Source organism: Hydractinia symbiolongicarpus, chromosome 14 (assembly GCF_029227915.1).
Source record: "Hydractinia symbiolongicarpus strain clone_291-10 chromosome 14, HSymV2.1, whole genome shotgun sequence".
NCBI lineage: Eukaryota > Metazoa > Cnidaria > Hydrozoa > Anthoathecata > Hydractiniidae > Hydractinia > Hydractinia symbiolongicarpus.
In genome coordinates, this window is record NC_079888.1 from 2,075,753 (window position 1) to 2,098,746 (window position 22,994).

A 22,994-nucleotide genomic window follows, 5' to 3' on the forward strand; every position below is an offset into this window, starting at 1 on the left:
GACACAATACGAGATATCGGAACTTGGTAAATTAAAAAACGCCATCGTATCCGAGTAATTAGAAGATGATGTAAAAACCACACTTTGTGAATGCCTCTATGGGAAGTAGTAGATTAGTGGTTATAGCTCTCGTACTCTGTGCGGGAGACCGGGGTTCGATTCCTCTTGACGGCGATTCAACATGGGCGAGTGAATGTTACCATAGCCCTGGGTTAACCCAAGCCATGTGAGGGAAATTGGGAAGATGGCACACTGTGTGGGCCGTTGGATGTTGCCGGGAGTTGTCTAGTAGAGCGCGGGCCCTAATTGGGTCTGCGTCGCTCAAAAATGAGCATTAAATACTCTAGGACTCTCCATCTAAGCCATGGCCCCTCCTGGAAATAATAGACAGGGTATATCCCTCGATATTTGTGAGGCTAGCCATGTAAAATATGCACATCTATCTATCTATCTATCTATCTATCTATCTATCTATCTATCTATCTATCTATCTATCTATCTATCTATCTATCTATCTATCTATCTATCTATCTATCTATCTATCTATCTATCTATCTATCTATCTATCTATCTATCTATCTATCTATCTATCTATCTATCTATCTATCTATCTATCTATCTATCTATCTATCTATCTATCTATCTATCTATCTATCTATCTATCTATCTATCTATCTATCTATCTATCTATCTATCTATCTATCTATCTATCTATCTATCTATCTATCTATCTATCTATCTATCTATCTATCTATCTATCTATCTATCTATCTATCTATCTATCTATCTATCTATCTATCTATCTATCTATCTATCTATCTATCTATCTATCTATCTATCTATCTATCTATCTATCTATCTATCTATCTATCTATCTATCTATCTATCTATCTATCTATCTATCTATCTATCTATCTATCTATCTATCTATCTATCTATCTATCTATCTATCTATCTATCTATCTATCTATCTATCTATCTATCTATCTATCTATCTATCTATCTATCTATCTATCTATCTATCTATCTATCTATCTATCTATCTATCTATCTATCTATCTATCTATCTATCTATCTATCTATCTATCTATCTATCTATCTATCTATCTATCTATCTATCTATCTATCTATCTATCTATCTATCTATCTATCTATCTATCTATCTATCTATCTATCTATCTATCTATCTATCTATCTATCTATCTATCTATCTATCTATCTATCTATCTATCTATCTATCTATCTATCTATCTATCTATCTATCTATCTATCTATCTATCTATCTATCTATCTATCTATCTATCTATCTATCTATCTATCTATCTATCTATCTATCTATCTATCTATCTATCTATCTATCTATCTATCTATCTATCTATCTATCTATCTATCTATCTATCTATCTATCTATCTATCTATCTATCTATCTATCTATCTATCTATCTATCTATCTATCTATCTATCTATCTATCTATCTATCTATCTATCTATCTATCTATCTATCTATCTATCTATCTATCTATCTATCTATCTATCTATCTATCTATCTATCTATCTATCTATCTATCTATCTATCTATCTATCTATCTATCTATCTATCTATCTATCTATCTATCTATCTATCTATCTATCTATCTATCTATCTATCTATCTATCTATCTATCTATCTATCTATCTATCTATCTATCTATCTATCTATCTATCTATCTATCTATCTATCTATCTATCTATCTATCTATCTATCTATCTATCTATCTATCTATCTATCTATCTATCTATCTATCTATCTATCTATCTATCTATCTATCTATCTATCTATCTATCTATCTATCTATCTATCTATCTATCTATCTATCTATCTATCTATCTATCTATCTATCTATCTATCTATCTATCTATCTATCTATCTATCTATCTATCTATCTATCTATCTATCTATCTATCTTTAGATTCACCAAATTGCTGGATTGCTCCCGAAATGCAAATTTCGTAATCAGTCTTTAAATCGATCTAGCATCTTCTGTAGTAGGAAATACGTGGCTGTTAAGTGCCGAAAAGAAAGTTCCATGCCTCTTTGATGGAATTGAAGTTAAAAATTTCTATAATTTACATTTACAAAAAAAATTGAGCAGAAGTGCGCAAAGCGTTTGCATTTCGGGAGCACGCATGTTTTCTCGGGCTACATTGACCCCCATAAGTTGTCCTTTGGTCCCATATTAGCTTGCTTTATTCCCTCTTAAATGGTAGAATCCCACTCCATTCCACCTTTATTTTATCATATCTATCTAGGAAAAATACAAAAATTTTGATAAATTTGGTTGAGTCAAGTTCATAGTGTAATATCGGGTATGTGTTACGTACGCTGATGTAAAATGCGACTTCGATAGCGTTTGATTTTTTCAGTGTAACTCTCATATCATCTTTAAACACTACAAAACCAGTTTAAATCCTTTTGCTTCTTAACAAAGTGGGTCTGGGGTATGTTTAAAGGATGGAATGGAATAGTAAATATTTTTTGAAAAAAAATATAAGCATTTTCTCGAGTTTTTGCCTTCAAAAAATTTGATTTGAATTTCGGGAGCAAAAATTTAAGGCGTTTTTGTGTAATTATTCTTAAAAAATGTCATTACACAATGCGGTTCAGTTGTTAAAAGAGAAGGAACAATTCGCACAACTCAATTCAAGAAAAAAATTGTTACAATTTATATCAATGTGCTCGATTTGACGCATGCGCAAAAAGACCCAATTTTGAAATTTGGATTTCAGGAGCAATTCCCTGGATAAATTGTTACCTTAAAAAGCGCAAGTTTATTCTTGTTTCAATAGGTTTCCAGTTGTTCATTAACGTGCAGTACTACAATAAATGAATTAAGTTAATTTTCTGTCAGTTCTTAACAAGTAGTTGAAATATTCTTGCCCCCTATTTTGTGGATAAGTCGTATGTAGCTTGTTTTTATGTATTTTTTATCTTACCAACTCCCGTATTCCTCATAGATAGGACACGTAGGTAGAAAGTTGGTATAGGTGATTATTATGATGACACAACGACAGGAAAATTGCTGACGTCAGCATTTTTGTGAAGGTTCCTCATTTCTGCTGACATCATCAAGTTCATTGTTGTTTTAAAACCATTGAAGAAGCTTCTTTCTTCCTCAATTATTTGAGGGGTAGTCATTAGTATGTGTCATTTGCAGGTTCGAGTTTTTAGTTAACAAATTGTGGTTGTTCCACCGGACTTTTACATTTTTTGGGGTATTTCCTATGTATGTTTTCCACATGTTAGTCTGTCTTAATGTTTAGCGGAGGTGCCCGCAAGAAGTTTGTACGTGGCGTATTAGTAATTATAGCGTTTCGTTGTTTCATTGATGCACAAGACAGATGTGTTGCACATAACATTATTGCGCGCAAGAAGATCGGTGCTACGGAAACATAAAAAACGTCCGGGCTGGGCAAATTCGTGGGTTTATCCATGGGCTGTGGACTTATATGAATTTATTTTGTTTACATACGGAAAATCTGCACCATTTTTACTAATTACCATCCCTACGTAAGCGGTGCTTGCCAGAACAGCAGTTAATGTATTAGTTTTAGAACATTGTATGTAGCTATATCGACTCCTACAGTTTATTTTACTAACATTATGACAATTACTTCAGAGTAACATCTTTGGTACTACCTACGAATGTCCTGTGGGAGAACATCTTTCTCTATACTGTATCAAAGAATAGTTTGATATGTTGGTTAATACACGCCATAATAGACACTGTAATGTTAAATGTGTTTTATTTAGTCAGAGACGCCGTGAATAGTAGTTTCTAAGGCAGAACAATATGTTAATGCTGGAAAAAGGTAAGTTCCTTACAGAAATGTTCATTTAAACACAAACGTTTACTTGAATTATTATTTCTAACGGAATAATTATCGGGAACATTTGTTAATACAATGTTGAAAATTAATAACAATATATCGTGTTGCAACATACAGTTAGATATTCATTAGTTAAAAATAGCTCTGAAAGGGTATTACACGAAAGAGGTGTATGAGAGGATGGTAAATTAAGAAAATGATCAGAAACATTTTGTTGGTGGGAATTGATTTGGTGGGAAAATAAATTTCACTTTTTGATTATATTTTTTTATTGCTACTTTCTATATGCATGCTGGGAAATATACTAATGTTCTAACTAGCATTGTCCTTTGCAAATTTCTTTTTCTCAGTGCGAATTTTCATCACTATTGTGGTTACACCGTATTTTTCGATCAAATCTTTCACAACTCTGTCAGCTTTGCTTGCACTGCGAATATCTGCCTCCTTAATTAATTTACTTCCTGTTATCAGGTCTCCAAATTTTCCCCAAATTGATTGGTTATCTTCGCTGGAAAACTTCACCCTATCTTTTCTAGTTCCAAACAAGGATGAAGTCGTTTCACACGTCGAAATCGATGTATTGTCGCTGATCAGAGCCTCATTATCGTTAAAAGGGGCTTCTGGTTCGTGCACTGTTAATTCTAAATGTTTAATTTTCTATTTTAATTATGTACATTTTTAAAGTTATCCGTTTTAATTTTCCTTTTAAAAGCTATTTAGAACAGGGTTGTATGTAAATGTGTATTATTTAAGTATAACTGAGTTATTGACGCAACACATTTTCATTTTATTTTAACCATATATGAAAAGCAACTTCAACGCCTCACTCACAAAATATTAAAGGTATATTGACGGAGAACAACATGATTAGCAATGTGAAGTTAATACACCCCAAGAGTCCTTCGCCTGTTACCCCAGTACGGCAGTTTGTCATTATTATCTTGGAAAAGCAAAATCTAGTGACTACAGTGACTGGACACTTTTTCTAAAAGCAGAATATATTTTTTACAAGATTAAGTCTCCAAGTGCCACGCGAGACAACGCAGCGAAACTTGTAAATTACATTTGTTTTGAAAATATGATTTTTTGGGAAAGAAATGGTTAATAGTAGTCACTTTCTTTTTTAAAAGTCTAAGTTTTTTAAAAAACGTAAAGCTTACAGGGGAATTATAACGTAATGTGCAGAAAGAATGGGATAATAATAAATTGCGTAATCAGGTTAAAATTTTAATAAGAAAACTAAAAATCAATTTGTGAAAACGTATTAAAATGCTATGTCTCAAATTATTACCTTTATCTCTAACTTCATCGTTATTCTGTCTCTTCGTCTTCGACATGATAAAATAACGAATTTTATCTCGTAGCTGTAGTGAGGTAAGATTAAAAAAGCTCGGATGTAATGTTGACTTTTCTTTCACGACAGTCAGAATGATTTTACCATCACTTATCTCCTTTGCAAAATGCACTTTAATGGCATCCTCTAGAGACACATCAACGTTATTCCCAGTTTGGCGTAGGACAGATCTCAGCTCCCTACTTGTTTCTGCGGCATTTTTTGACTTTTCTTGCAGAAAGTACGACCGTCTGGCTGTTGCCTTGGAGTGGCACATTAAATTTGCCAACTGTTGCTCCAACTCTGCCCTCAAAGAATGAGTTTTAGTGACACACGTCTTGCGGACTAGTGTTGCATTAAGACGTGGTCGCAGCAAACTCCTTCCCACTGCTTTATTCCAAAATGAGTTCAACTGGCCTGTGGCCATTGAAGAAGACATTTTATTTCCGCTCCAGCTGGTAAAAAACGGGTTGTTGGCAGAACCTTTTTCGTCGTCTAGGCCTTCTAGCCTATTTCAGAAATGTTGAAAGAAAATCGATGATTCTTTATATAGATTTGCAGTGAAGCAAATTGTCGCTGGTCCCGACGTCGCTATTGTTTTGTGGTTAAAAACACTTACAATATATACTCCATTTTCCATTTTCCCCGTCATGAACTCTTTGGTTGTCATGTTAGCCAAAGCACCGGTCCTTGACGCGTTATCCAAGCAGAGATAAGTTAAGATATAATCTCGAACAGAGGTAAATTGCTTGAATGTTGGAACTTTACCAGTGGTCAACACTTCCTTGATATTCCTGCGACAATTGGATACGTGTGTTGAATTATCGAAGGTGTTGACCTCTTCAGCTGTTATGAGCTGATCTAACTGCTCCAAATCTTTCATCCATTTCTCACTTTTGGCCTTCTTTCTATACTCCACAATCCAGTTTTCCATGATAACTATCATGCTTGGACAGTCCTTAACGAAATCTTTGAAAAGCACAGGTGTGTCACACAAAATATACTTGTAAAAATGACATAGAGAATGGAGATAACTTTTTATAGTTCCAGCTTTTCTCCGTTTTTCAAATTTCAGTAACCATTGATTCCTGATCTTCATGCGGTCAAAAAGAACGGATAATTCGTATGAATCTTGGCTGGTGTCCTTTCAAATCAGTTGCACTTGTCTGGAATGTTGTTTCGCAGCACGTTTATTTTTTCGCTTACCATCAGGGCTAACCAACCACAATTCAAATTTGTCAAAATGTGACTCATTCCTCCATGGTGTAATTATAATATCCATATTCTCATCCTCCTCATCTTCATCCTCACTTCCATCCAAATCTTCAATTCTACATTCTAGAAGGAAAAAAACTTTTAAATGATGATTTTCCTCAGAGAGATAAATTATATTCTTTACACTAAGATATTGAAAGGCTAAAATAATATAATACTATGCATTTTTTACTAAGAAAATCCTTATGGTTCAACAGATTCAAGTATTATCAAGTTACTTACGCTCTTTGCGGAAAATTTATAGGTAAAAAATTCCTTTAAATACTTAATATTTTCTTGTAAATAAAAATTAACAAAATAATTTTTTTTAGAATATCCTGCTACTTACAAACAATTAGAAAATGTTCTTATTACGGACTGTTTTTTGTTTGAATCCTTTTAGGTTAAAAATTCTGCTCACTGTTTAAGTTCAAATTTCTTAAGCATAAATTTTAAGTTGAACAAAAGTGGCAAATTTCTTTAAAAAATTAAATCCTGTTTAATGCTGGATAGAAACAATTTTAATGAGAAAAGTTACGCAAAAATCATGTACGGAGAATAAAGTCGATATTTTCTTCATAACTTGCACGCTTCAATATATGTTCATATCAAACGCTCATATCTTAGGAGCAAAATTTTTACGCAGCGTTGTTACAAAAGAGGAGGGATTGCATACTTTTTCGGTAAACAAGTCAAACCTTACATACCTAGTGAATCGTTTTTGCTTGTTATTGGCAATTTACTACGGACAGGTTCTATAAATAAACAAATTAAAAGTAGAGTACGTCACAAGAAATACATTAAAGGTCTTCTGTTATCAAAAGAAAACTGTAGTTTTTAATGGTTGTTTATAAGACAGGTCATAGAATGAAAAATTATACCTTGTTCTTGTTTTTCTTCGAAACGGACAGATAAAGGCTCAATCGTCGTTATGGAAGGAGCTGAGATGAGATAAAGACGATTTATTGACAATTATTGTGATATCATAACAGAAAGGATGAATTAAACAATCAAGAGTGCCATGACGACTTCTTATCAAATATGCACTTAAAGCTAAACATACATACCTAGTGTCTCATTGAAAGTTGGGAAATTTGAGTCAGGTTCTATAAATTAACCGAATAAATTGTAAATAAGCAGCAAAATTTTGTTTTTAACGGTTTAAAGTGCTAAAAAAGCGCTAACTGGGACAATAAACATCTTTTCTTTTTTGTATTTGAGAGAAATTAGGATAGTTTTGTGAAACGGACATGCGCTTTCGCAGAAATTAGGATAATGGTTATACCTATTTCTTCCGTTTCTTCTAAATCGACAGATAAAGGACCAACACTTGCTATGGAGGGAGCTAAGATGAGACAAGGAATCGTATATTATTAACAGTGAAAGTAATAAAATAGCGAATCAACGAAACAAGCAGCAACCAATCACCCTAGAATTATTTTTTTTATAAGCGCCTCCCTCATTTAAGCGCCCCATGTAACAAGTATTGTTCCCTCTAAAAGAAAAAGGCGCTTAATAGAATTTTTTTTCAGATTCGTATCAACCAAAACAAAAAACAAAAAAACTCTTAAATGATCTTAAAAAAAATCTTCTTATTAAAACAGTTACAGCTTAATTTTCTGGGAATTTTAACTGCCATGTAAAACTTTTAACGTAGTATTTCTTCTTTTCGCCCCAACAAAAGAAAGAATGAACTTAACTGGTTATTCATATTCGAATCACTAGAATCTTTGAAATGTTATAAGGGTCTCCTTGTTTTAAATACACACCCCTGTGATAATCTCCCTCCCCTAAAAACTGGAAAATTATACTTGCCTTGGGCAACTATGAAAATTCACATTTTAGAGCTTAGACGGTGACGTGTTTCAGTGAAAATCTGCTTTTTTTTAAATTTCGCGATTGAAAGTAGCCTTTTTTTGGAAAAATGAATGAATGAGTGAATGAAATAATGAATGAATGAAGAGATCGTTTATTTGTAATAGTTAGTTATAAAACATACAAACCTACCTTTAGAAATCGTGGAAGAAGATTTTCGATGCTTAACCAAAACAGTTTCTTCTTGTCTTTCGCCTAGTGTACATAAAAATAGTTTTCTAAGCAAATTATCACCCTAATTTTTATTAATTATTACACCCCAGATCTGTATTGAGGGTTTTGGGTGTATATTGATTTCGTTATTAAAGTCATTGTTCAACTCACTAGGTCATAAAGATTTTTAGATTCAAAGCGCAAAAAAACATTTGCATAATGTCACATGAGAATAAATTTTTCCGACTTTATAACATCTTTGCTTAACCTAGTCTTTTAACAGCGCACTTTTGAAAGTAATCTTGTTTGATTCACCTGTTTTTTAATCGTAAATAAAGTGTGATTTGAGAAGTATGTTTTTTTTAACAGGGAATTAATCAACAGGTTAATGTTTTAATTCCAGTGCGTCTCACTTTAAGAAGAAAGAAATTATTACGGCAACCAATATCAAACATTTATTTTTTGAACAGGCACACAATCGTATGTCAACAAAATCTGCAATTAACAAAGTTAATAATTTTCTTACTAGTTCTACGCTCTCTTTCTTCTCGCCTACGTTCAGCAATATTTCTAACCTTTCTCGAAAACCAATCTTCATCGCTGCTATCATTGGAATTCACAGGCGACATATTTTCAGCAACTTTGAGGTACTTCATTCAACCATTCCTCATGATCTTGTTTTCCTCTTCCCGTTCGCTACTTTCGCTGCAACTACTTGTCGCGCTATCTTCGCTTAAACCATTTTTAGGTGTAAATTCCTCGAAAGCAATGGCCTCTTTCAGAGCAGCCTTAAATTTTTTGTTATCTTTAATTTTGTGTGTTTCTCTCAAATGATTTTCTATTCGAACAACCACTTTTGAGCAGCCCAGAATGGGACAAATCTTTTTCCGGTGAAATCGAGGTTTGGTTTTCCTTTGCTCGTTGGCTAATCTTTTTCTCTCGTTATTTGAACTGATTCCGCTTTTATAACTTTTGGCATTCTCTTCCGTTATCTGATGTACTCGAACAAGATGAACCACTAAATCAGTCTTGTCTTGAAAGCAGACTGGACAAGTGCACACTTTTCGTTTTCGTTTCTGTGAAAAAGTGCTCCTCAAAGATTTTCCCCATAGATTGAAAGTCTAAATAAAATTTTAACAACTATTAATTTCGGTAGGTACCTAATGTTAACCATAAACAAAGGTGAATTGCTTACTTTTTTGGCTTCAGCTACATTTCCACTCCGAATCAACTGACACAATCTTTCTGTGACGTTCAAATCCTTCAATAAGTATATTTTTCAGAAATACTTAGTAAATGTTACAAGATTTGTCAAAAAATAAGTGGGAAAAGTTATTACTGTAATACCTTTTCATCACAGTTTTCTTTTCGCTTCACACGTTTCATAGGTGGCATTTCTGGTAGCGGGTTATCCTAAAAATGGGTATATTGTCAGTGTAAATTATTTGCCGATCTTGAATTAAATCTACATTTTAATTATTTTGTAAAATTGAAACAAAACAAATGCTTGTCTTTCCTTGTGTCATATTATGGTATTTTGTTATTTATTTCTACGAAAATAGCATAGGATATATTTCCAATCGCTTTTAGAACATTTCCTCTTATAACGACGTTCCTTTAAATAAAATAAAATCGTAAAATCGTAAAATAAAATAAAGTAAAGAGCCTAAATCGATAAACTCAGATAGTTTTACAGAAAATCCTAAGTAAACATACACGTAAGCGTCTAAAACTTCTAATGTTAATTCATCGACATCAGCAAACTAAAAGTAAACACGTATTGCTACTATAACTATAGCATTCTGTTACCACTGATAGTCATTTTGGCATTTGTAAAGGGTGTTAGGCAACTTGTCAGTCCAAAATGCTCATATAAAAAACTTCCTTAAGTGCTGATTAAGCAGTAAGGTACGTTACCTTTTCCTGAGCATCGGCGGGATTAAAAATTTCATTTAACATTTCCGCCGCATTGTATTCTTGAGTTGGCAATACTTCCACTTTCTACAGGCACAGAGAGTAAAAATAACAAGCTCAAGAAAATGTATAAAAAGCCCTACAAGAATACTAAATAATGAAGGAATTAATAAACAAATAAACTTGTTTTTACTCTTCCATGTCTAGCAGGTAACAGTCAAAATATATTAATACATTGCAATTATACATGCACTTACATTTTAGCTTCGGTTAAGAAAACTGGTAATGTAATTAGAAAGCCAGTTTAAAATGAGAAATGTTTAAAACTAACCATATCTAGAACTGGTTTTGAGCTCTCAGTTGTATCGTTAATGCTTCCCTCACCTGTCGCCTGTCTTTTATCCTACATGAGCAAATTTTTGGAATGAACAGCGTGTTATTATTGCGATATCAATATAGATTTAGAAATATTAAAAACTAACTGTATTTGAAAATTCCCTTGCGCTCTCAACTGTATTTTCCCCGCCTTTGTCAACTGTCTCTTGTCTTCTACCCTACGAAAGTAATACAATTCATAGTATAAAGGCTATTTTACCAAAGATTGCGTGTTATAATTGCGAAATCGATATATAATGGAAAATAATAAAAACTAACTGTATTTGAAAATGCGTTCACGCTCTCAACTGTATTCTCCCCGCCATCGTCAACTGTCTTCTGTTTTCTAGCCTGCAGAAGTAAAATAATTCATAGTATAAGGGCTATTTTACGTGTTATAATGAACTTGAGATATTTTCAGCCTTGTGATTTTGTTAAAATTTCTTAAGATTCTGGACTTTCAAGACTAAATTTCATATATTGGGCATTAGCTAAGTTTAAAAGTTTTTTTGGTAAATCTATTTTGAGTATCTAAGCAGAACGTATACTTTAACAAGATTCAAAATCTTATGATACCAATTTTCATTATGTAGATAAAGTGCCCAATTATCAAATAGTACCTTATTCTGTGGATCCACATCAATAAATGTTAATCCATCTTTTATGTATTGACTTCTTGCCAGTGCAAAGCCAACGTCACAATCACTGTTTTTCTAAAAGGTTGTGTCAAATGTGGAATGGTTATTATTTTAAAATTAATCACATTTCGTGCACATCTAAATAATATAATCACCTTCTTATTCTTTTCCTTTAGTTTACTTAAAGTGTATTTTACCTTGGACCTCTTATCCTATAAAAAGACAGTATTCAATGTAGGCACGCATAGGCTTGATGCATTAACATAAAGAGAAATTCACAAACCTTTCTTCACCAAAGACCGCTAGCTCCATACGAGTATCGCAAATCCTCACCAGGGCAAATGTCTTTTAGTGCAAATAAGCACAAGTTCATTGCAGAGTTGGGAAACTTTGAATCGTTGACGTATTTTCCTAACCTTTCTTTGTGTGTTGCATCAATGCTATAACATAAAAGTCAGATGTTACATCAACAATCTTACGTACTTGTTTAAGTTTACACATTTTATATTCGAAATGAATCACTTTGTGTGCTTTTGAGGTAAGAAAATATTTTTTGAGAAAATATTCTGTCTGAAAGAAAAAGTAACGGTAGGTGACTTACCATTTATTTTTATAAAAAAATAGGAACGATCCTATGTCATCTGGATAAGTTTTCATCAACTCATCACCTTCCTCTTCTGTTAGCAAAGTACCAGGGTACTCCAACAAGAAATCATTCTTCTGGAAGTTAATCGTCGCAAAAATTCCATAACCTACACGAGATCAATAGACTCAAAAATAGACCTACAAATAAACGAGCGACTGAACAAACGACTACACGAACGACTATTCTTACCAATGTAGTCATCGATGTAACATTTTTCAAATCCAGGAGGATCGGCTCCGAGCTCGCAAAAGATTTTTGCTACCTCTTCTCAAGTTTTTTTTCTTGATTTTTGTGGCTTAAGATAAGATGTTCATTGTTAGACTATTTTATGGTTACATTTAAATAAAACAACGGTTTGTAAGAAGCGGATATTTTTAACATCACCATCAAAATTTACTAAGGAATTGATTTTTCGAATACGTTAACTGATATAATAGCTTTTGTGAGCATGGGCGTTCGTTGGTTGGGTGATAGCTTTTTGAAGACTCAAGTATTGTTTGTTTTACACAAACTCGTCCCCAGCGCCTTCTCTCTCCTATTAGTGAAAAAGAGACAAAAGGCACTGGTACGAGTTTGCGTTTTACAGTTACTATAATCTTCTTAGTACCAAATAACTTCTTATACAAATACATTGCCTTCTATTTCATTCATCTTCGCTGAAACTCTACAATCTCTAGTTTAAATTTTTTTGTTCTATATCAACTAAATAACTCACCTCTCTTGATCTGATTCCTGAACTCATTTTCGTGTTCTGGCTTTAAATTAACTATTTTTTCTGACTATTGTTTATAACCTGCTTTTTAAAAATATTTATACACTAAATGTTGTACATTATTTTACAGGAATGTGTAATGTGTCAAACCTTGCTTGACTAAATAAACACTGACACGACAACATATATACAAACTGAAAGCTGCCCTAATTAAAAGCCATACATCACGCTTACGTCTTTGACGTAGCTTATAAGTTGTTTCTTAGTAAAAACTTACACGTTCTTATTAAAACTGGTTAAATTATTTACCCTAATTCCTCGGTTGAGCACTATACTGGGGCCATTATTAGAGGTAAATAGTGTATTGAGCCTTATAATCGCCTCATTCAGGGAAAAGAAAGTTATTCAAATATTTTGACAATGATTTTAACAATGATAAAACAAACCATAGAGATATTTTAATGATATTTCTATGATAAAACTAAAAATGTACTTCGGTTAGTTTAAAAAGCATTTTACTGAATACAAAGTTCTGCAGTGTTTTTTACTCCTGAAATTCTCCTGTCAATTAAATTAAGAATTTCATTCACTTCAGAATTTCCATATATGTTTACTTTGCGTGCCCCTGTTTAAAACTATTGGGTCCAGAGTTTTTTAACATACTACTCCCCCTCCCTCCTTTCACAACTTTTGATAGGCTTTTTCTTTAAATTCAATCAAACTTGGCACACTTATACTACGTCACGACAGGAACGAATTTCTGACGTTATTTAACATATTTCATCCTTACCCTTATAAAATGATTTCAAAGAAATTTAAAGGGTAGTTTTACATATTGATCATACAGCATAGCAAAAAAGAGTTATAAAAAAAACCCGGCAGGGGGTTCGGCATCCGTCCCCATCCCCTGGACCAAGTAGGGTTACAGCCTGAGATTTAAGTAAACACACTTGCAATTTTAGAGAAAACATAGGTTCTTTGTTTGGGCTAATGAAAACAAGTCTAAGAAGAAAGTTTGTGATACATTCGCACAAAATAATTTCTTTGATCTACGTACAGCATACGCACTCACATGAAAACAGGCCCGAAGAGAAAATTTTGAAAGCTGGGGGGTAAAACAGTACATAAGTATTTAGTATATAAGGATACCCCAGTATGGTTGGTGCTGAGGAAGAAGAAAATATTGTCAATTTTACTCCAAATTCTATAATTTCGCTTTCAGGTTTCAGGTACAAAGGTACAAAAATTATACTGGTAACGTCTTTTTGATGGATGATCTCAAGGAGCATAGCTCATTTTCACGTTTGCGCAGCATGTTTTGCGCTTTGACACAGAGGCGCGTAAAAAGGTTTTCTTGTCTCGCACCAAAAAAGTAGGTTGGAGGGAGTATTATGATCTTGTGATTTACAAATAAAAATAGGCAGGAGCAATAGCTTGTGTGCAGGTCAGAAGTATTAAATACTTCAGGTCAAATTCTTTTATATTTTGTTTTTATGGTTATTTATTTGTAACAGCTTAGAGTACTGCCGAAGATAGATATTTTCAAGTTACGTCGGCGGATCGTTCTTAATGCGTTAAATTTAATATATGATTTTCAAGTTACTTTTAAAAGTGACATCATAAAAATTTTAATGGTTCTAGAAGGTTCGAATATTTGGAGGGCAAAATCAAAATCAAATCAATCTCCCATTTATATATTTTTAGCATAAAAAGAAGAAAAACTAGTTGGACAAGTTGATGGAAAAAATCTGGTCTACTTGAAACGTTAAACACATTATTATATAACTAACATAACTTTTGGATGAGGTTTAATGTTAATGCTGCTTTCAAATTTCGGTTTTTAAAGGAGTTGAATTTTATGCTGCTTGCATAAAAAAGGCGTATAAATGAATTTCTTTTCTAAATTCCCTACCTGGAAAACGCCCAAAATAAATTGTTTATTTTGAAACGATGTCCCGGAGCAAAACTATTTCTAGGTCCCTGAGTTTAAGCAATATAAATATGCGACACATTTTCTGGTTTTCTACAGAATAATAATCAAGCTAAGCTATCAAGATGGCGGAGAGCGCGGGCGTATTGTTGTTATACTTGTTTGTACTTGGCTTATATGTTTTTAATTATGAAAAGCAACGTTTTACTACATCGAATCGTATTACCGAAACTTGCAGTGATAGAGAATCGTTCGAAAAAGATGATTTATCTACTCGACGTAGAAATATAACAAATCAATATTCGAAATCTGTTACTGCTTTCATATTAATCTGGCCCTAATTTTACATGTATCGCGGACTCTGTTAAATCTAAAGGTTTTACTGTGCTCCATCAAAATATTAAAGGGTTATGTGGGAAGAAAGATCTCCTTGAAGATATTTTATTTGAAAATAAAAAAATCGACATTCTCTCCTCGAGTGAAACATTTGTTGCTAACGACAAGTTGTTTGACACAGAAATCCGAGGGTTCGACTTCGTGCATAAGAGTCGTACAACTGGAATGGGAGAAAGAGTGGGTGCATATATCAAGCAAGGTGTTCCATATGTGAGAAGAAGAGAAAAAAGGATATTGAAATTTTATGGCTCTTGGGAGATATAAATTGTTTTTCTTATAAGAATCGATCACAAAGAGATAAAAGATATATTCACTACCTTTGGTTTCAAACAATTAATTACACAACCAACGAAAATAACCGAAAATAGTGCAACTTTAACAGACGTTGTACTATCAAAATCTCCAAACACCATTTCACATGGTAAAACGCTTTCATCCAGTCTAAGCGATCACGACACGGTTGACTGTATCAGAAAGAAATTTGTTACAAAATTCGCTCCAAAGAAATTAACGAGTCGAAATTACAAACATTATAATTCAGAAACAGTCTAGATGAGTTAGGGACAATACAACACGCAATTTATTACGAAAAGCAAGAAAGTCAGGTTAAGATTGCGACGTCGGTCTATTAACGGAAGAAAAACTACGTAAATATTCTGATCAAAAAAGCCGAGCCTTCTATCAGCTTTTCCTCCAATTCGTTGAAGTCCATCAACGAATTGGAGGAAAAGCTGATAGAAGGGCTTGGTGTCATTAATAAGTCCTTATACACTGGAGCGCAAAAACTTTGGATCTTGCAACATCTTTTGATCCCGCGAATTCAGTGGCCACTGTTAATATACGAGGTCTCGATGTCTGTTGCTGGGCGCCTAGAGCAAAAGGTTTCAGTGTTCATACGAAAATGGCTGAACTTACACCGTTCCATCACAAACATTTCCCTATATGCTGACTCCTCTCCTTGCCCTCTGCCCATTAAGAGCCTCACTTCTATTTTAAAATCCGCAAAGATTAGCGGCCACCTACTTTTGCGTCACTCCAAAGATCCGATTCTGTCAACACTCGATCCATCTTTAAAGGCAGGTTCTTGGAAGGTGAGCGATGCAGTTAACATAGCTGAGGGTGAATTAAAGTACAAGACCATAAGGGGTCCTGTACAGCGTGGACGAACCGGTCTTGGCATTTGTAAAGTGGAAGTAATACCACCAAAAACCACTCACAAGTACAGAAAGTTAATCGCAAAAACATCGGCTGAGATTGACGAGGAAAGCTATCTATCTAAGGCACTGCAACTTCAGGTGCAGGGCCAATGGACAAGATGGGAGAACTACGTAAAGTTTGATCTTTCATGGAAGAACATCCTAGCAACTCCTCCTAATCTCTTATCTTTCTGCCTGCAATCCACTTACGATGTTCTGCCATCACCAAGTAACCTAAGGAGGTGGAAAATAAATACAGAACCATCATGTTTCCTATGTCACAAAGAAATTTGCACTTCTGCTCACATTCTTGGTGCTTGTAAAACTGCTCTTTCCCAGGGTAGATATACCTTTAGACACGATTCTGTACTTACCCATTTGGTAGAAACTTTGAAAAAGTTCATTTTTGAGCTTCCTTCTGAACCTCCTAAAAATTGTCAAAAAATAGCCTTTCTAAGAGCCGGGTCAAAGGCACATACAAAATCTAAAGTGTCAGGTATACTGCACCTTACCAAAGATTGGAAGATTGTTGCTGACACACACTCGAACTATGTGTTTCCTAGCCATATTGCCATTTCTGAGCTTAAACCGGACCTTGTGTTATATTCAAATGACCTTAAGCGCGTTATTATTGTAGAACTCACTTGCCCATGTGAGGAAAACATGAATGCTTGGCACTCCACAAAAGTTGCCAAATATTCCTGTTTAATGAATGTGATTATGGTTAATGGCTGGCAAGTTGATTTCTTCGCAGTGGAAGTAGGAGCAAGAGGATATTGTGCAAGAACCACCACTGCCTGTTTAAAAAGAATGGGTTTCACCAACAAACTTGCTTATTCCACTGCAAATGATCTCGGTAAAATCAGTATGAGGTCTTCTTTTTGTATCTGGCTGGCACGTGAATCCAATGTTTGGTCAACTGACTCCTTAATGCAATTATCCAAATCCAAGCAGGCTTTGCCCATTGTGGAGACCAAGGGTGTTTCATCTCGCCGAAAGGGGCCATCTAAAAAGGTTAGCCAAAATAAAAATGACACTCAACCAATTAGTGTCTATAAAAACATCGGTTTTTTAAACAAAGGCAACACTTGTTACGCCAACGCCATTTTGCAAGTATTAAGTACCATTCCAACACTCTGGTGCCAGAGTGGGTCAGAATCGTTTCATTTATCACCTATTGCGAGGTCTATTTCGCTTAACATGGCGAAGCTGAAGCAATCATTGTCACCTGTTGACCCTTCGAATTTTCTCTGGGCCCTTGAACGTCAAATGCACTCTGATGGGAAACTGGACTTCCAATTTAATACTCAGCAAGATGTAGCAGAGATTTTGTTTGTGGTTTTGGACGCCCTTAAGGGATTTTCCCCGACTGCTGCAGATAAAATCTCAACTGAAATCTCAATGTCCGTAAGCTGTAACACCTGCCTGTGCACCTCGGTAAATATCGAAATGCAGGACATTTTAACACTGCCAATGACATCTAAAATCCAATCTTGTGTCAGCAAATTTTTAGAACCGGAAATTCTAACTGATGGAAACAAGTGGTTTTGTCCGCAATGCTTTGCACATAGAGAGAGTACTAGAGAAACGCAAATCAGCAGGAGTAGTGAAATCTTATTCCTGCATCTTAAAAGGTTTTTAAAACATGGTGAACATCTGGTAAAAGACAACAGAGTTGTTGAATGTGTTTCTTTACGTGACTCTCTCCTGCAACTACCTCTCGTCAGTGATACAGACACAATGTTTAATCAGAACTACTCATTGTTAGCAACAATTAATCACTCCGGTACATTAACCGCAGGTCATTATTGGGCTTATGTTAAGGATCCTGCCACAAATTCTTGGTACCACTGCAATGATAGAGCGGTTTGCAAATGCTCTCCACCTATTCTCAACAACAATTCATGTTATATTCTTTGTTACGTTCGCTGTTGATCCGCTTTTTCTTTCTTTCTTATACATTTATCATTACGTTTATAAAACCTGTACTTCCAGGGTCATGGGGGAGGAAAATGTAAATCCGAGCGGTTTTATATTACCCCAGCTAGTTCATTCGAACCAGTTTGCCGTCAATACCCAGAGGGTAAAGAGTTCAGCTCACTCTTCTCTGGTAACTTAAAAGAAGCTTAGCAAGGGGGTTTGCTTTCAGCTTGTCTTTGGGTGTAACGACCCCACTTTTTACCCCAGTTCAGTAAGGTGCCCAAGTTTACTAACTTGGTCTTCAGGCTTGACAACCCTGCTGTCCTTAGTCAAAATATGTACAGGCTGGTCCTGTCATGACAACCTCCTGTGTAAGGCTGAGTGTTGGGGCCCTGTAACACATGTGGAAAGCTACAGCCAGAGTCACAAGTTCTGGCGCACAGGAGGGTTTTATATAATTCTTTTTTTTATATTATATATTTTTGACATATACATTTTTTCCATTTGTGTTTGTTCTGTAACCAGTCCGTTTATGTTGTTAGATCTGTCTTGTGTCGTATTGTTTGTGATTGAAGGATTGTTTTTTCTCTTTAAGATTTTCTCAGTGAATAGTTATAGGTCCAAGTTGGACAGTACTCATGCTTGTAATAAGCAAGAAAGTGTATTCAGCACCTTCTTCTGGGAGCCTAATCCCAATTTTATTTACATCCACCGTCCCTGTAGACAAGATACTTCAGTGCAGCTTGCTGTATTGTAAACCTTTTTCATCTGTAAAAATCAACTCCAAGACAATATTTCAAGTTTGAAACTTTCTGGAAATGCTTGAAAAATCTCTTTCCTGCGAAGGCAAAAAGGACTATATCAAACGCTAAACGGAACCGAGACCGCAAATAAAAAGAAATTGCAAATGGGTTCTGCTTGTTTTTCCACAGATAATCGAGAAATGTATTCATCAACAACTTTCAAAATACATGGAATCAAATAATCTTTTGTCATGAAAGCAATTTTGGGTTCCGTAAGCATAGATCAACTGAAACGGCTGCAACTTTGTTCTTGGATGACATTCACAAAGCAATGAATAAATCACAACTAACTGGCGCCATTTTTTATCGATCTTAGCATGGCTTTCGATACAATAATTCATAGCGCCATTCTAAATAAACTACCGAATTATGGCATTCTCGATCATAAAAAACAATCTTTTACAGATTACTTAACCGTTTAACCGTTGGCAGCACGTTTCCTACAACATCACCCTATCTTCGAGTCAACCCGTATTTTATGGTGTCCCTCAAGGATTAATACTGGATCCGCTGCTCTTTTTACTCTATTTTAACGAGACTGAAAAGCAACTCGAGAACTGCGAAATTATGATGTATGCCACGGTCATTAACTTTCATCACAACAATATATTTTCAATCGAACATGCACTCACCAAAGACTTAAAGAATTTATCTGACTGGTTAGAAGAAAATGAACTCATCTTGAACCTTAAACAAGAAAAAAACAGAGGTCATACTTTTTGGGACACAATCACGACTTACAAGACAAAACCAAAACATCAGCATTATGTATCGCTCAGATAAAATTAACAATACAGAAAGATACCAGTATCTAGGAGTCAACCTGGATCCACCACTGACTATGGTTGATCATTTCAACTCTGTATACAGGAGAGTATCTGGGAGACTTCGAATGTTACGTAAAATTAGATCTAATCTATCAGCTACCGCAGCACTGCGTATCTATCAGGCTATGATCGTACCGAACGCAACATATTGTTCACTTACAAATTACTTCCACCAGCCATACAGAATGCATATGCTCGAGTTACTAGATAGCACATAGTATCATCCGACACGACACTCACATTACAACAATTCATAATTATCAGATGCGAAAGCTCTGTACCACCGTGCATGAATGTTTAATAGGCGACGTTCCTATGTTTGAAGAGTATTTTAAGGTGATATGTCACAACATCGGGACAAGGAACAATCACCACCTTCTTCGTGACCCAATAGTTAAGCTTGAATCGACAAAAATCAATGCTGCACTAAACTATAATAAACTTCAACTTGATATACGTTCAGAAATTGGCACAAAGGACTCATGCCAAGTTAAAGTTTTATTCTGTATGAATTAAAATTTGAGTTTTTTTGAATGTTTATATACCTATCAGTTGAGTATGTCATTTGTGCTATGTGCTTTCTCTTTTTTCTGTGGTCCTCTTTTTTGTTTGTGATTTCTAATATTTTAATTGTGTTTATAATGTACATATAATAAAGAATGTTTTTAATTTTTCATATTTATTAACAAACAGGACTTTATAGAAAGAACAGTTTATTTTTAACTGATATTTAGAACCTGTAAAATATTATTGAAATAAATTAAATAAATTAAAAACCTTAGAAAACAGTATATTATTTCATTTTAACCCAATTTTTTGACCTGCGTAAGTATTTGAGGGTAGCATAACGTGCATGCTATCCATAAAATCTGACAGAGTTATACCTCGGCACATTTGACGTCAGCATTCTTTGTGTGTCGTTTTGAGAAATTTTTAGGTCAGGTAAAATATTATTACCTATCAAAACGGTGTTAGAGACCGTTCTGTATAATACTTGGCTATTTTGCTATAATTTTCTGTTGGTAATATACAATGGTGTATAACATCATCTATTTTTACACATAGTGAATCCTGATAAATATTATATCTCGCATTAGAAGCGTAAAAACCAGGGAAGACAGAATTCGCAATCGAGAAAGCATTTTAGATATCAAAATTTAAATTTGCCGCAGGCACATTATGACCCCCGCCCATGATAAATAGAGTTAATAAAGAATAAAAGTTAGAATAAATAAAGCTTTAAATTTTTCAAATATCTTTGTTGCTTCATCCAACTTTAAAACGCTCTATAAAAAGAGGACAGCCTCAGAGAGCACTTTTTTCCTGCTATTTTATCATTTAAGGCTGGTTATTACTTACAAGTCGTTTCATTCTTAAAAAAATTTGGAGCCCCGCGTTGCTTGAAAGATGCTGATAAAAAAATTTTCATTTCAGTGCATTAAAAAACCCTTTTTCTCTCACTCGAGCAATGTAAGACAGCTTAAACTTTCCCCAACAATATTCTTCCGTTGGCCATTAAAAGGCTACCACCTTATATTTTGCGCAAAAAAACTGAAGATTTAATTATCGATGTTCGGATGTAAAACTATGGAGGTGTGGAGAAAGAGGAGAGCAATTAATTAAAAAAAGAAAAGGAAACATTGTTGTAGTGCAGCCTTGAAGGAAAAGTTGTGAAATAAGTTAAGTTTTTAACATTTTTGATCTAAACAGAGCGCTTATGTGATAAAAGCGCTTAATCAACGCATCTTAGTAACAAAAAAAGAACGAATAAGAAATATTTTTCAGTAGCACCTCCCTAATGCAAGAATTTGTCTGTCGTATTTAAAATGTGACGCATTGTAAAAAAATCCTTGTTTTAGTTAAGTTTAAATCCCTAACGTTCTTAATACTTTTATATTTGACACGTTGTAACAATTTGTGTAGAAACTCGGTATATATGCAATCCTGTTAGAAAGGAATATTTAAACGATTTATCAGTTTGATCAACGTGTGCAACGCAACATAAGATAAAAAACACCTACAAAAAATTTAAATAATTATGTTTATTTGTTGAAGAAAGCTGTTATATTGTGGCGACCTTATTATATTAAAATCTAATCATACAAAAAATATGCAATATCAAGCGTGTTCATAATTAGCTGTAGTTTATCGATTATGGTTATGTTGTTTAAATAATATAATGGCAAGCGATATTTCGTATATGTGTGCATGTAAGCGTCAGGAAGTGTGTACCGGAATTCATTTTGTATTCATTGTATATCATCATCAGCATGCGGTCGTTGCTATCAAGAATATTTTTCATCTGTAATCTACAGGAAAGTAACAAAGTTAAAATTTATCAAACAAATGTTTTATATCTTTGTGATCATCGAAAAATTTATTCATATACTTTAAAAAGACAATCCAAATTATTGCATTACGATAAGTAATTTTACCTATATAACACGCCAAATATTTTAAAGCTGAGAAAGTTTAATTGATCTTTTGATCAACTTTCAGCGTTTGAAAGAAAATAAAATACTCAATGAGAAAAGATAAGAAATAAGAAAAGAAAAAAGGAAAGTATTTCGAATGTAAATTTTAATTTTTACCTCGTTGATAACATGACAGTGATCTTCGTTAATTTCTTTTACAAAAAGATGCTGTCCGTCTTTTGATAAGCAAATTTTTTTAAACATCTCACACCCTTGCTGGAAAGTGCTGAAAAAGAAAATGAGATTAAAATCCACGTATACAATAAGTATATATCATCTAAGTAAGTTTTCACAAATGTGTAGTAGTGTCACAGTAAATCAATTTACCTCTGATGTGGACGAGCGCCAGTTGAAGTTGTTTTGAATTTCTTTCCACCTTTACTGCAGTGGTATACAATTTTTTGGTATATCAAATCTTTATTGGGAACGCGTTTTTTCTTTTTTCACGGTTAGAATAATCACCTTTAACCAATGAAATCTTTTTAGAATCGCGAATATACAAAGCTATAAATTTTTCTTTCTGATACTTTTCTATAGCTTCGTTTAAATCTTTTAAAAAATAAAATCTTGAACCTATCTTCATGTTTGCGAAAACAGTTTTGAAAAGAAAAATATTTTCCACGTGCGTGTGTTATGTTTTCTTTTTTTTCCCGCGTAAATATGTCATATATTACGTACGAA

At 34.0% G+C, this 22,994-nt stretch overlaps 2 protein-coding genes across 2 annotated transcripts; one reads left to right on the forward strand and one right to left on the reverse strand.

Annotated features, from left to right (window-relative positions):
* Positions 1-5,190: 5,190 nt before the first annotated feature.
* Positions 5,191-7,569, reverse strand: LOC130625529 (uncharacterized). Its single transcript, XM_057440631.1, has 3 exons — positions 7,336-7,569; positions 7,162-7,209; positions 5,191-6,538 (listed from the first exon to the last, which is right to left on the reverse strand). Exon 3 carries the CDS (start codon positions 6,297-6,299, stop codon positions 5,715-5,717), a length of 585 nt encoding a protein of 194 aa, XP_057296614.1. The 5' UTR covers positions 6,300-6,538; positions 7,162-7,209; positions 7,336-7,569; the 3' UTR covers positions 5,191-5,714.
* An 11,634-nt stretch (positions 7,570-19,203) lies between these two features.
* LOC130625044 (uncharacterized) lies at positions 19,204-20,057 on the forward strand. Its single transcript, XM_057440129.1, has 3 exons — positions 19,204-19,224; positions 19,445-19,721; positions 19,792-20,057. Exons 1-3 carry the CDS (start codon positions 19,204-19,206, stop codon positions 20,055-20,057), a joined length of 564 nt encoding a protein of 187 aa, XP_057296112.1.
* The last annotated feature ends 2,937 nt before the right edge of the window (positions 20,058-22,994 follow it).

Excerpts from the sequence above, each read along its gene's own strand:
- LOC130625044 (XM_057440129.1), top strand. The coding sequence starts at position 19,204 with ATGAAAGCAATTTTGGGTTCC. Across the intron at positions 19,225-19,444 it reads TGAAAGCAATTTTGGGTTCC|CACGTTTCCTACAACATCAC; the intron begins GTAAGCATAGAT and ends AACCGTTGGCAG. Across the intron at positions 19,722-19,791 it reads TAAACAAGAAAAAAACAGAG|ATAAAATTAACAATACAGAA; the intron begins GTCATACTTTTT and ends TGTATCGCTCAG.
- LOC130625529 (XM_057440631.1), bottom strand. The coding sequence starts at position 6,299 with ATGAAGATCAGGAATCAATGGTTACTGAAATTTGAAAAACGGAGAAAA.